We start from the raw sequence: 15,559 nt of genomic DNA, 5'->3' as shown, positions 1-15,559 counted from the left end.
ATATGGTCAGACTTAGTTGGTTTGCAGCACTGAGATGAGAAGAGCCTAGATTTTCATGCTTTTTGAAGGATTAAAAAAGAATCTACAATCACACTTTTTTTTCCACTTTGTTTTGTGTTACCTGGATTGAGCAAGAGAGCAGCAACAAGTAAAATATCTTAATTGTGTGGTTCATCTCAGTGGGCCAGAAAATGCTGCAGTTATAATAAGTACTCCTATTTCCCCTTAATGGTTATCACAGCTTACTCAATTTCACCTCTGTAAAATGAGATTTAATTGTAATTCATGAAATGTTAGTTTTAACTTTTTATAATGTATAACTGCCATTCATTCAGAATATTATGTTTGGCAACTTATTCAGGGAATTCTATCCTTTCAGAATTGTCCTTCTTTCCCATTTTAGCTCATATGTAACTTTTTCTGAAAGATGGACTGTATTTCCATTTAGAAAATTCTCATTTTACTGGCACCAGTATTATTATTTTCCTGAGATAAATACCACATCCATCAGTGGAGCTTTTTTATCTTAATTGGTGCCTTTTATTCACCTTCATGACATCCTGGACCTTAAATCAGTAGTAAGACTGGCAGCCTGCATTGCTCCATGCTTGGGTTAATAACTCTCCAGTAGCCTGTCCCACACTGAGGGATGTCTCACCTTATAATGAGTTTTGCTATCATTTCACTGATATGTTAGAAAGGCATGAGAAAACCTTAATATTGATTTTCATTTTTTATACTTATTTATCTTTGGCTTTCAGCTGGAAGACAAAAACAGGCAGCTGCAAGAGCGTCTCGAGCTGGCTGAGCAGAAGCTGCAGCAGACCATGAGGAAAGCTGAAACCTTACCTGAAGTGGAGGCTGAACTGGCTCAGAGAATTGCAGCTTTGACTAAGGTACTGAGAAATAGGCTCACTTCAGAAGCCCATTGTTTAATGCTGATTTGCAGCCTGATTCCTCACCTCAAGGACTAAACAAAGGTAGCATCGAGCCGATTTGAAAGAAGAAAAGGTTTCTTGATAAGTATGCACACAGGAATGGTTTCAATTCCATGTTTGCAGTTCTTAGCATTTTAATGACAGGAAAAGTAGTTGTCTGTTAGTTAGCCTAGGCTATACTTACAAAGAAGTCATGTATTTCCAGTACAACTGACCCTTACTTACTCTAGGAGGATTCATTTTACTGTGTAAGAGTTTCTAATTTAAAGGTAGGCAGTGAAAGAAGTCCCTTTCCTACAGGTACTTAATTTTTGTGGATGTTTTAATATACCATATATACATATATATATACAACACCTAGTATTATTGCAATAAGTACTATAAAATCAAATCCTGGTGGCAGGTGGGTTCATTTGTGCAACACAAATGAAGACAACTTGCAGTACATGCTTAAAAGGTTTGCTTTGAATGATTCATTGTATCATATATCTGCAAAGAAAAAATGTGAAATTCTGAGTGGATTTCAAACTTTTTTTTTTCTGATAAATCTATTATATGGCTGCTATCTTACAGAGAAATAAGAAGATAAAGATAAATTTTCAGTAGCGTGCTTTTTATATTTGGCCTCTAATACTTTCAGTTGTGCATGTAGTTAATACTGTAGTTCAAGTATTAACAGCTTCATAAAGACATATAATGAGGTTTATACATATATAAAGAGACTCTTCATCTCTTAAAATCAGACAAAGAAAATTGCATTTAAGAGACTGTATTATATATAAAACTGATTTATCTAAGCTTTCCTTTCTCTATCACCAAGGAACGCTTTTATTTATGTGCTGAGCTGTTTCTAAATTTGATGGACTTTTTGCTGTTTCTGTGTTTTCCATTTTTAGTGCAGCCTTAAATGCTGAGCAGCTCATTAATAAATTCTGATTTTTAAGTAATTTAGTTAAGCAGAAGAAACAAAGAAAGGAAGGCTTTGGGGGGAATTTGTGTGGATTATTTTTTATTAAGGCAAGATCATTATTCAGTAATCAAGAGTTTGTACTGTCACTTTAGGCTTGTATGAATGGGTGTGAATCTGAAAGAAAGACTGAAAATTGGGGGAGGTGGTGGGGGGGGGAAGGCAAGAAGAATCAGCAAAAAGAGCTACATGAAATACCAAATAAATTTCATTGGATTTTAATAAAACCTCAGGTGCACAGAAGAGCAATCCCTTGGCATTTTAACTTTTTTTTCCCAGTTGTTTGATTCAGCAAATAATCATATATTCTAATGCCCTCAGTAGCTTAAAAATATTGTTTTCTACTTTAAGAGGATTTTTCCTGAATAAGTTCTCCAGCAATTAGCCACCAGTAAGTATTTGGCAGTCTCGAGCATGTCTTTTCTTGCAACTGCATTTTTCCTTGAACATATACTATTAGCAAAAATTGTAAGAAGAAATCCCATTTCAACCATGCAGAACACTCAGGGACTTCCATGAGATACTGTTGTTATTGTGACCATAAAGCTGCAATATACATCTTCGTTTGTCTTTTTACATTATTTCATGGGATGTGGTTAGAGAGCTGTGAACAGAGCTGCTGCTCCACCCCATTTCACTTTGATGTACTCGATCAAAATTTTTGCCAAGCGGGAAACTCTGAGAAATAGGTTCCAATGCTGGTTCTGTTCATTTCTCAGTGATTACATGAAAAACTGAAATAATGTATTTTAGTTAAAGTTGTGCTGCCTTGGAATATAGGACATGAAGAAGAATGTCATAATTTGGCCAATAGGCTAACTAGGCCTATGTGTCTTGTATACAATTTCTTTGCAAACTGTAGAGCTTATTAAAGTTCTGCTTTGACAGCTCTGAAGTTTAAAGTCCATTACTTTTCATGGATCATATAAATGAGGCTCTGAACCAAGGACACTGTAATCACTGCAGCTTACTTAAGTAGTTTTAAGTTAGCCAGCTGGTGTGCTCTTACTTGTGGCCAGCTATTCACTGACAACTGCAGGTCCTGCCTGACAAACTGAATAATGCTTAATTAATTTTGCCTTGGTTGGACTTTATGCCAACATACATGTTGTCTGTAAGACTCAAATTATCTGCACTAAGAAAAAAAAATTAAAAAGGTCAAAACTGATTCTCCTTCCTTCAGTACTACCTCAATGAGAGTGGCTTCTCTGAGATTAATGGGGTTACAATCATATGGAAGAGGTGAATTAAGCCTAATATTCTTTATATATATATATATATATATATATATATGTATATATATATATATAAAAGTAATGTGGGTTATCTGCTTTGCTGTGGGTAAAATACAAGACAAATTACTTACATGTGGAGATAAATCAGAACAAATATGTTCTGGATTTGGCTGTGATTATTCACCATCCTCACCACACCTCCCATAGATTTAAAAGATGCATGTTGCAGTTCTGCATTCAAATTTTAATATTCTTGCTCATAATAAATCCAGGTTGGGATTCTACAAATGAAGGGTATAAATTGTGATCCTTCTATTATTTCAGTTTTTAAAGTTAGCTGGTTTTCCCTTTTTTATATATATATAAGCTAGTGATATGTCTTTGTGCTACTTTTCCATGCCCTAACTATTTCATAAAGAGTGAGCTTCCAAAAATTTGGATTATACAGTGAACTTGGATAAGTACCCATAAATTTACCTGAATCATTTGAACTTTTCTTTGGCTTTGATTTCACTGTGTTCTGCCCATTGGGTGAGCAACTGGATGGTTAGTCAGCCTCCAGCAGACTAACCTGGAACAGCATGATCCCATATACTGTGCTCTCCTGCCTGGCCATCCCACTGGTACCTTTCTGGTCATGACAAGTAGCACAGCTCTCAGCATGTATTCCAAGATTTAGAGTCCCATGACTCATTGACCCACCTTCTACCCACTCTCACAGCATTGGTCTGTTTCCCTGCCCTGGAGAAGAGGCAGTTCCTAGTAGAAATAACCTCCCTCCTGTATTAACCTTTCTTTATCCCACAATTTTTTTTTTATTTTCCTCAGAAGGGAAAGACATTGGAGCATCAATAATCTTCAGATGGTTAGTCTGTCAAACATAGTTTCTCCTTGCATGTATTCAAGGAGGGGTCTAGTAGGGTCACCCAGCATCCACCTACTTCCATTCACTCACTCCCACAAGCACTACTTCACCCTCTGGATGCTTGTGCAGCAGAGGTGCCAAGTCAATTCTCAGATCACAAGACTGTAGTCAGCATTTTACACCATCATTCCTGTATGCGGGTCACCAAAAAACCAGCCATGCTCTTCAGCTGCATTAGAGAAGCACTGAAATGGAGAAGATGAAACCATATCATAATAAACCCCATTTAGCATAGTAACACCTTCAGTTAATTTTAAAGGTGATAAAAAATGACTTGAGAGGTGGAGGCAAGTGGGACATAATGTTTGTTTTGTGTCAGTGAGGGGATGTGGTTTGCTTTAAGCAGGGAAGAAGTTTCGAAACAAGTCAAAGGAGAATGTTTGCCAAGCAAGGATGCAAAGAGGGGAAAGAAGTTCCCCTGCAAGGAGTGGTTGTAGTTAATACAGAAACTTCTCTGAGAACAAGAAAGAGAGAAAATATGATGCATTAATAAGAGAAGGAAGTTGATAAATCTGGGGAGGGAAGCCAAAGAAAATTTCACATTTACAATACATTTTGTCTTCTCAAAGTACTCATTTTGCTTCCCTTTTCTTGGGAGATTTTGCCCTGATAAAAGGAAGAAATGAAAGAAGCAAATTTGACAAGGCAAATTGAAGGAGGTGTTTACTAAACTTAGGAGGTACAGAAGGTAGTGGGAAAACAAAGAAGGGGAAAGATGGTGTGACTATCTATTGACTGAAAGGTTAGGGTTTAGAGAAGGGGGACACCTGAGCCAATTCATTTTGTCACACTGGTATCAGGTTAGATGTGAGCAAGTAGCTGATAACTTTGTGAGCTGTTGCAACTCTGTCACTACCATCACCTATTTTCACCTTCATGGCACAGTTCAGTAATTCATTCTTTCTTTGTTAATAATGCCCTTATTTCAAGGATAGACTAAAGCACAAGATGCCAATGGAGAGTGCAGGTGTTCAAAAGTCAAGGTCTCAAAACTGGGGAAATTGCTTGTACCATTAGAAAGTTTATATATTTTCCTGCAACTCAGCACCAAAAAAAAAAAAAATTCTCGCACCTATATTATACAAGTGATTTCTGCATCCAAATTTGGATTTCTTTCTTTTCAACTAAGATGTAAAGATCTTGAAAATGTGCAGTGCCTTCAGTAACATATTATGTGCAAACAACATCTTTTTTGTGGGTGCATTAGCAGCAGGAGCACCAGCAGAGTTTTAACAGGGTCAGAGATCACACAACTGCTTTGTTGTTCCATCAATGCACAGTTTTCCTGGCTGCTACTACCTTGTGCTGGCTATTCCGTGGCATAGAGAGAGCAAAGTGAACATTAAGACTCATGCTGGTTTCTCATAGGGGTCAGACATCATTAGTCTTTGCCCATATATTTTTAATCCAGTTTAAGATGCATGATTTCCAAAATCTATTTATAACTTAATGTTCTGGCTAAATGCTTTAAATGCTAGTTTCTGAGTACCATGCAATGTGTCTAATTAATCCTGCTTTACAGAGTAGGAGCAAACAGGCACTCAAGTCTTTTACTGAAGAAAGAACGTAGGGTAAGGCCTGCCAAGCAAGTAGTTACGTGAGCTCTACTTTACAGTTTTTAGCTCAATAAATTCTTAGTAAAACAAATTGCAAGAAATCCAGCTTTTCTTTAGGAATCTCAGAGTGTTCAGTTGTTTATGCTGCCTAAAATTCTGCTACTGCAGCATGATAAGCACTGGTGTCTCACTCTCTGCCTTGTGCCTCAAACTCCAAGGCTGAGATGGACACATTCAGTATTTTTATGGTAGGCTGCCAAGTCTCTCAAAGAGCTTATTCCTTATAATCTCTTGGACTGATTAAGACACATGAACAACAAAAAAGTGTAACTGCCACAGGTATACCAACCCTAAGTGCATGACCTGGGGAAGTCCTTAGGGAAGGATTTGCAAATCCCTTAGCTAACAGCTGACTTACTACGGGGGATTTTTTGTTTGGAGGGGTCTCTTTGAGACCTGGTTGGGGGCCTTCCTCAACGTAAAGGGTGATGGGTGGTATTGAAACCCTCATTTTGGGGGTATGTTCCAGCTGGGGATGCTGTTGCTGGAGCTCTTTGTCTGCAGGTGGGTTTCTGCAAGTCAGAGAAGATGAGAGTATGTACGTGTGTTTGTCTGCCCTTTTGATTCCTATCCCTGCTGCAGGAGGGTGCCCCTGCAGTTGGCATATAATAACCAGTGGTTAAAATCCATAAGCAGCTTTAGAGCCCAGGGTAGATACTGTCTGTGCACCTGTGCTTGCTTTCTGCCACACAAGTATTAGAGCCTAATTATTTAATATCTTGGCTATAGAATAATTTGATCATTTTAGAGTAATACAGAATAACACTTTCAGAACAAATGGGGCATAAAGGAAACATAAAATAGTCTAATATATTTTCAGTGTTTAGAATGATGACATTTGTTTTGATTCTAAGGCATACTGAATTTTAATTAATTTTCAAGTTTCTCTGTTCTGTCAAAGAGATGTAAAGGTAGCATATACCTTGCTGAATTATTAAAGCAGCAGGAAGTTATAAAATAAGTTAGTTGTTTTAACAGTTAAGAGAACGTATGTTCTTTCAAGAATGTTGTCTATAAGAATTCAGGTATCATACATAATTCTGACAATAATTTCATTACTTCTCTTATTCCCAAAAATTGTTAGACTTAATATCACAGTTATTTTCTGCATTGAAACGATCTGCTAGACAGATAAGATTTTATGGCATGGTTTGGACTCAAAAGTTTATATTTTAGCTTGAAAAAAAAAGTTAAATATATGGCTAACTAGATAGACTGTATTTCAAAGGATAGGTTTTGACTGGCAGGACCACATTTCAGAGGATGTGAACAAGATCCCTTTGGACCTAGTACTTTTACTTTGCTCATCTTCACGTTTTGCATTAAGCTGCAACTAAACATATAGAAGTGATGCCTTAAGTTTTAGGTTTTGTATTTTCCATATTCTGTGCTGCATTAGTATATAACTCTGAACTTCGTATAAAGTGTTAGCAAGTTCTCTTCACAGTTTAGTTGGACAAAGCAATCCTCTTCCAGCCTGAGAATCAAGGACACCATTGCAGCTTCAGGCCCAAAATGTATAAACAACAGTGAACTGAGGAGAGCAATTTGGGAGGATGGGACTTCATAACCTGAAGTCGTTATTGGACAATTAACCCCAATATTTGAATAGACCAAAACTCATAAAAGTGTGAAAATTCGTAACTGGGCATCTGTCTTGGGTGGAGCCATGGCCGGGCTCTTGTGCTGCCCAAGGTGCATTCTTTGAAAGCCTTTTAATAAATACTTACTTTATTCCTTTAACACTGTCTAGCCTCTGTTCTAGGTAGCCTCTCAAGACATCAGAAGCAGTGAATTTTAAGTAACTTGCTTTTAAGTATCACAGTCAGCTAATGAAGCTTATAAGGTGTTTAATTTTGTTGGAAGATGCCCCTGGCGGGTTCTATATCTCCCTCTGTGCAAATGGCTTTGAAAGAGGTAGATTTATTTAAGTCTTAGAGCTTTGATGATTTCAAGTCATCTCGTGAGCTTTGGAAATGCATTAAGGGATGGCCTTGAACCAGTGATGGAGCCGGGACCTGAACAGGGGAAACATCTATTGTCTACAGACCAGGATAAATCTTGATCACTCTGTGGAAAGATGTCTATTCTGACATCACAGGGACTTAGCTTTTGCAACCCTATCTTTCTAATTACCCAGCTGGGACAGGAAGCAGGGCATTAGCACTGGTGTGCTGAAACTCACTAATAAGTAAAAGAGAGAGAGAAGTCAAAGGAGATCATGGAACTGTGCTGGTCCAGGTTGTAATAAACAGACAAAATAGTTTCAGCTAATAAATAAGTTCAAGTACATCACAATATGCCTGCTTCATGATCAGAAACAAGAACTGAACTTCTAAATTAGTTTAATTACAAAGACTTTCCTTTAAATTTTGCAAGAATCGGAGTTTTGTGAATATACTATGAAAAGAATACTAGTGATCTTCAAAGTTAAGCAATATTCTTTTCTCATACAAAGCAGAGTTTTCTTATATGTATGTTTTCATATCAAAGGCTGCAGTTTATGTTTATAAATTACTAGATCACAGGATTGCTTTCTCTATGAACTTACGAACTTTTGGTCCTGATAATACTACTGAGTTTAAACTATGGGCAATTTTAAGTTATTATGAACATCTGGCATTGCTTTGGTACCTATTTGTAATTAATCTGATAAACCATTAGTAGATAAGCATATGAAAAATAGTCTCACAAAAATACAGCTGTAAAATTAGTATTTTTGTGCATATTAAAGTTTGCTCATCTAAAGATGGAGTTCGGATCTCTTAGAGAGAGGGTAAATCTGACAGAGTGAAATAGCATTTGACAAGCGTGAGCTCACTACTCAGTCATCAGTAGCACTCTCTGTATGCCTTATGCACATTCCTGTTTCCATAACAACAAAGCCACTATAGCATTTCCCTTTTTTAAAAGGTCTTTTTTTTTTAGTTTTTGAATAATAACATAGACTTGTTTGAAATGACAATAACATGAATATTCATGTTTTGCCACAAATGACCTAATTAAGGTCAGCGTCTGTCAGAAATGGTAATGAATCTTTGGTTGGATTACCATTTTAATACTCTGTAATAACTTTTCATTATTATTAATGATTTTTTATTTGTAGGTTCTTCTTTTATCTGATGACCTTGATCTTCCAAAGAGATCCACCAGGGTGGATCTTTTCAAAGGGATGAAAACTCTATTGTTTATTTGGATTAAAGGCCTTATGTAGTGTATACTAAAATGGCATATGAAAGCTTGAGCCTTGTCTCTTTTGAAATTCTTTCTGTTTTCTAGAAATTAGGGAATGTATCATGACATTGCATAGTGGTGTAACTGACCTATCCATTACATAGTATTTATGTATTATAATCATTCCTAGAGAATGGCAGAGGAATTATACAGGAATTTCTGACATTGGACTCTGGAAAAAAAAAAAAGAGAAAATAAAAAAAAAGAGAGATAGAGAGAAACAACATTTGATTAGACAGTATCGCTTTGAATCCACTCTGTAGTAATGTGTCATCAGCCAGCCATCACTAACCTTGAACTTCCATGTGTAGGTTGATAGCTTCTTTAGCATTCCATTTTTTTTCTGTTTCTCAACATCAACTGCATCTTATTCACCAAGTATCAGTGTAGTTTATTCCATGTAAAAATCTGTCAGTTAAAAAAATTAAATTTTCAGTCACACTTTTCTTTTAAGCATTCTGTGCTGTGTTCTGTTCAGTGTCAGTGTCTTTAGTTCTGATTTTTCAATTTTGTCCCTCTCCTTTTCCTTGACTTGTTAGTCTGATCCAACCTCTTCTACCTCATCTGATGATTATCAATATGTTATGGAAGCTAAACTACAAGAAATGATCTCCATACGTAGGAAGGTAGTCCTACTGGACTTTACTTTCTATTGCTGAATAGAATCCATCTGATTTGTTTTCATTTTTTAGCTTTTTTTTTAATTGATAATCAACCATTGTGCAGTTCAGTGCTTCAGGAGCTTACAATTTTACGACAGCAGGTTTGTGTTCAAACCATGCACAGTCTGCATGTTACATTTGGCTGATTTCATTGCTCATAAATAACTCCAATGTTTTGCTGATGCTTGGATGTAACAGGCCTTTGTAGCTGACACATTTCAAGCAATGCTGTTCAGCTGCCTGTTTAAATAAAGTTTATTTTCAGAAAACTAAGTTTGCAGTTAGTAGTAGCTTGCTTTATGTTTTGTTTAAACTTTACTGAGATAAAAAATTCCAAAGAGACCTAAATTACAGAAAGAGTCTTTCTATTTTTTTACAGGCAGAAGAAAGGCATGGAAATATTGAGGAACGTATGAGACACTTAGAAGCTCAACTTGAAGAGAAGAATCAAGAACTTCAAAGAGTATGTGGATTGCAAACAACTTCTGTGCACTTCTCATTTGCCAGTATAGTGCTACATTATGTACTTCAGCACCCAAAACTACCTAATTGTAAATGTTTTGTTTGTAGGAGTGATAGCAGCATCTTCCTACTTTACTTCACCATCTTAATACGTCGATTTACATCCAGTTGCAGAGTTGAAAACGTTCTGCTGTTACATAAATGGATGTGCATTAATCAGTAACAGTAATTACATTTCCTGTGGAATTCTTCTAGATGGTCACAGTTACCTTTCGGTTTTTAATTTTTTTTTTAATGATACAAATCTGTGCTGGTTAATTTTGGACCCTACCAATCTGTCTTGTCTATTCTACATTAAAGGCAAGGCAAAGAGAAAAAATGAATGAGGAGCACAACAAAAGATTATCAGATACTGTAGACAGACTTTTGACAGAATCCAATGAGCGTCTGCAACTACACTTGAAAGAGAGAATGGCAGCACTTGAAGAAAAGGTACAGTACAAACAGCAGTATAAAGTTTAGTTTAATAAAGATTTCCCATATGTTCTACTTTTATCAGGATGGAGGCGTCATGCCTTGCTTTTGTGTTACCAAATATTACACAAACGTGATCCAACTTTTACATTCAATTTAACTGAAGAGTGGGCTCAAGTGTCTTCCCAAAAGTGCTGCAAATATATTGAATATTTTGAGTCATGTGCTTATCAGCCAAGTGCCTGATGAAGACCCTGGAAAGCACCAGTGTGTGACGAGCTGCACGAGGCAGTGAGAGAAAGTGGATGAGAACAGAGGAATGACCAGGATTAGATGTGTTGTTTTTCAGTGTTTTGACCTGCTGATTTCATCTCGCTTCCTCTGGGATGAGTAAAATTTTGTCAGCACAGGAGAGGGAGCATCTAGCCTTGGACAGGGAGAGTTATTTACAGATTTTTCATGACGAGACAATGTGGTCCTGCAAAATTCAAAGCCACTGACCTTTGCATTTGCCCTCTTTAATCCCTCCCTCTTCTACTTATTCACCTTCTGTGTGATCTGAGGAGAATCTTACAGTGTTTTCAGAAGAGTATTTTAGAACTTCTCAGATGATGTACTTCTGGTTTATATCATTTAAACAAGATGTGGTACACAGCGAGAAATAGGCTTGCCAAAAGAAGTTGGGAGAATTGGTTGTGTAAGAATGAGGCAGTTGCTCAGTTGAACCAAGATGCAAAGTTTTTGCTGATCTAGAAGACACATGCTCCTACATGTTTGAATTCTTGCCGCATTTAAAATTTAGAATATAATCCAACTGAAGCATTAAAGAATTTTAATTTTGAAGTCCAACATATATGAACTTTGCAAACTTGTACATGTATATAGTGATAGCTGATACATTAACATCTCTCTAACTTCTTTCTTGCTTATTTTTTCTCTTCTTTATATTTTTAGAATGTGTTGATTCAAGAATCTGAAAGTTTCAGGAAAAATCTGGAAGAGTCCCTGCATGATAAGGTACTGTAATATACTATGATTTTATCTGGTTTTATCAAAATATGTAGAATTATTATTTGGAAATATTTATATGAAATATTAATTATCCATCTATCATGAAAAATCTTCCTGACTCAAATGGGAATTCCTTTAATCACCTAGATGCAATAAATAGCCTTAGAAGGTCTCTGACAGCTGTTCTGAGCTAAGTTCATGGTTGATATCCTAGCCTCAGGAAGTCAATACCAAGATTCATATTGATTTCACTGGCTCAGGGGTTTTTCTTCTATCAGTTTTAATTCTCAAAAAGTCCTATTTAACAGAGATGTGTGCATAACTGGTTGCACTTTCATAGTGAAGAATTCAATTTTTTTATTTGATGCAATTCTTCTTAACAAGTGTAGTGGCTTTATGCTAAATATAGCTAAAGTGACCTTTCATCATTCCTTGCAAAATAACCCCTAATGCTGTTTAGTGAATCAGTCAAATTGGTTATAAATATTTCTTCCAATCCTAGATATCAGGACTTTATTTTGAAATTATTACTGCCTTGAGTGCAGTAGGAGGCACAAATGTATTTGCACTCAGATTCACAGAAGTGTTTTTGCAATGCATTAAATCCCTGTAAAAGCAATTGTATAGAATTTTCAAATTACACCTCCATTCTATACTAATATAACTGTATCATGTGGCATAAAAAATAAAGATCTTTGAGAAAAATAACAAAAGAGGTATCTGTTAAAAAAATTTACTTCTCATCTACATTTAGAGACATTTTCATCTACATGTAGAGAAAGGCAGCAAAATTAAAGTACCCAAAAGGACAACCTTTTCCAGTGCCTCACCACCCTCACCATAAAGAATTTCTTCTTGATATCCAAAACCTACCCTCTTTCATTTTAAAGCCATTATCTCTTGTCCTGTCACTACATGTTCTGATCCCAGAGCTTCTAAGTGTTCCTCTTTGAAGGGATTATTTGTTCCACTTCGATGCAGAAACTGATGAAGCAATTTCAAATAGATGGACATAATATCAGATACTGATAATCTCTAAGTAACTAACAAGTGTTAGAGTATCAGTCATCGCAGTAATTCTGTTCAATCAAGAAATATTTTAAAAATAATACTATTTCAGTAATTTATATAAATAATTCAGCAATAATACTCACTGAAACTGGTATTATTTATAGATAATATTATTTATAGATACATTATTTATGGATATAGATAGATATAGATGATACTTATCCTTCTGAGCCTCTTTCAGTACTGAACATTTTAAACTCTAGGAAGAGCGGTGTTATATATTCATACCATGTTTGATCTTAATTTGTTTTAAAATTCCTTGATTTCACTTTATTAGTAGATAACAATTATTGGTCAAATTTGGTAAGAGCCCTGTTCCCCCCAGTGGTAGCTGTAAATAGTGGGGTTTTAAAGTTAGTTCCAAAAATCCAATTTTGTGGCAAATTGTCATTTTTTTCCAGCAGCACCTCGTACTCGAGTCACATCAACTCAACAAAAGCAGGACACATAGCTGCAGTTTGAGTCATCTAAAACACAGTTCTCTCTGTGTCTCTGTCAGTAAATATGAAGGCCAGTATGCAATCCTACAGTGTAACAAAATCATGTAGGGTGGAAAAGATGATCCTGGAGATCATCTGTTAATCTTGCTCTCCACAGGGCAGGTGGTGAGTCCCACAGTGAACTGTGCCTAGCTTTATAGTAGGAAAAAAGGACAAACTAGTCCTTCCAATACTTCCAGGCCTTGGTAAAACACCAGAGTGCTGTACCACCTCCTCTTGATGAGTACATCTTGTTAGCAGAAGTGAGACTTAAATGAGCTTTCTTTTCTTATAGTTAGTGTTATGTTCAGTATAGCTTTGCTTACTAGTTTAACTTTACAAGAACAATATCTCATAAAATAAATGTATTTTGTATCACAAGTATGTCTTACTCTTCTTGTTTCCAGGAAAGACTTGCCGAAGAAATTGAGAAACTGAGGTCTGAACTGGATCAAATGAAACTGAGGACAGGTTCTTTAATTGAGCCCACCTTGTCAAGGTAATGTTTTATGACAAAAGTTATCTCACTTTAAGTTGAAATAGACATAAATGTAAATGGCAAGCATTTATAGCAGGGACGTGCTCAAATCAAAATGTAAAATCTGTGCAGTTATTATTACTGTTGCTTTTCATTTTTTTTCATAGGTAGACAGGGCCTTCTATCAGTGAGTATACACTGAAATACTACAGAGATTAATGAGTCTTTTAAATTATGAAATGCTTTCAAAAGTATATCCAAATACACAACTTTTTTTCTCAAGTCTTAAATAAGAAACAATTCTCTTTAATGCTGAAACTGATCAGCATATTTATGATCGTATTTATTCTACAAATTGTATCTTTCTTTTTCTTTCTTAGCAAGGCATAACTCAGCTGTACATAGCATTTAGTAAAAGACCACAGAACTTCAGCTAAATGTGAAAATATTATTCAGAGAGACCTGAAAACATCATAATCAAACATTAACATTGTACCTCTTTTTGATGGAAAATCAGTATGAGAAGAATAGTGAGACAAATGCCATAAAAATAACCACTAACAGCTGAAAATATTTATCATACTGGAAAGTCCTTCTTGCTTCAAAGAGTCTCTTGAGATTAAATTGTTGCTTTATTGATACTTGTGTGCCCATGTGCTGTTTTCATAATAAGCAACATCTTAATTTTAAAACCTGACAGCACACCTGCCAGACAAAGCTCCAAGACTAAATCGGGAGCACTGTATTCATCTAAAGTTACTCCTGTTCAATAGGTTGGGTTTTTTCCATCAGCTAATGCCTGCCCATTGATGTTCTCTGACATCTTGCTCACAGTTTTGCTCATCTTGGACACGGTTTCTCCCTCAACCTTTTATTATTTATTGGAATAATATTTTTCTATATGTAGAGAAGGATAAATTGGTGCTTTTAGCTTTTAGCTTTTTGAATTTTTGTTCCCTCGACAATGTGACTGCAGGCACACAACATATTTTTCTTCAAAGTGCTTGCAGGGACACAGGCTGCTGAGCTGCTGCAACAGCAGCTTTGGTTTTGGACGAGCCATCCTTGGTGAACAGCAGCTTTTCTTGCTGGGTAGATGAATATCATTAGCTTGTTCTCTGTAAACAGGAGTTTATCAGCCCTTGTCAAAGGGCTGTTTGAACTTGATAAGCTATGTAAGTATCTTGGGAATTCAGCAGTATACAGTATTCAACAGTATACTCTCCCTTATGTAACCTCACCTCAGGAAGCACCCAGCTCTCTCAGGCACAGCAAGCTCTGAACATTAAATATCTCCCCTTCTCAGCCTGTATTCAATTCTGCATTGGCTGGAGTTTGTGCTTTCAGGAAAATAATGAAGCTGATCAGCAGATAAATATCTACAGCTAGAGAATGGAACCTGGAACCTGTTTCTATTTTCCTGCCCACTTGCTTCACAACTGCCCAATATTATTGATTATGAGAACAAAGTTCTATTGCGACAATTATTGTACACAGAAGATAAAATTAATCACTTCCCTATGGGTTTTTTTTTTTTTTTTTTGTTACATTTCATTTTTTTACTGTGATCATGCTATTCACATATTTTTATGTGGAGCTTGCTGATGTGTTAAGAAACAGAAATTATTCAGGTCTCTACTTCTTTGGTTGAATTCTCAAGTGGTGCATGGAGCCTTTGCTCTTCCACCTTAGTTCCGCAGGCCATGTTTAGGATGCTTTTTATTGCACTATGCAGTGAACTTTTGGTGCTGCTGTTTGGCTAAGGACAAAGAGGTCATGGACCACTGTTTGAAAACAAGAAGTGATGCTGAAGTCATCCTGTATAAACCTCACCGCAATATCCCAAGACTTACCAGGGCTATAGGAAAAATTTGGCTTAAGGCACAGAAAGTGTCGTCAAATAAAGATTAGTAATTCCTAAACAATGTTAAATATCACAGGTCAGTTCACTAATATTTTCATAACATAGAGCACAGACTTACAGCAAGAAAACTTTAATCAATATGC

At 36.1% G+C, this 15,559-nt stretch overlaps 1 protein-coding gene across 7 annotated transcripts in view; it reads left to right on the top strand.

Annotated features, from left to right (window-relative positions):
* Window positions 1-15,559, top strand: part of PPFIA2 (PTPRF interacting protein alpha 2) — a 264,534-nt gene that overhangs the window by 205,544 nt on the left and 43,431 nt on the right. For 6 of the 7 annotated variants that reach the window (XM_062491235.1, XM_062491236.1, XM_062491231.1 and 3 more), the window contains 5 exons: window positions 762-896; window positions 9,957-10,040; window positions 10,400-10,531; window positions 11,468-11,530; window positions 13,482-13,573. In XM_062491235.1, coding sequence (XP_062347219.1) covers window positions 762-896; window positions 9,957-10,040; window positions 10,400-10,531; window positions 11,468-11,530; window positions 13,482-13,573 — 506 coding nt within the window. Of the gene's footprint in view, window positions 1-761; window positions 897-9,956; window positions 10,041-10,399; window positions 10,532-11,467; window positions 11,536-13,481; window positions 13,574-15,559 lie in introns of all 7 variants that reach the window. The other variant, XM_062491234.1, reaches the window with a different exon arrangement.

This window comes from Cinclus cinclus, chromosome 4 (genome assembly GCF_963662255.1).
Source record: "Cinclus cinclus chromosome 4, bCinCin1.1, whole genome shotgun sequence".
NCBI classification, from domain to species: Eukaryota; Metazoa; Chordata; class Aves; order Passeriformes; family Cinclidae; genus Cinclus; species Cinclus cinclus.
Note: the sequence above shows the minus strand (reverse complement) of the source record. Positions and strands in the feature narration are given on the sequence as shown.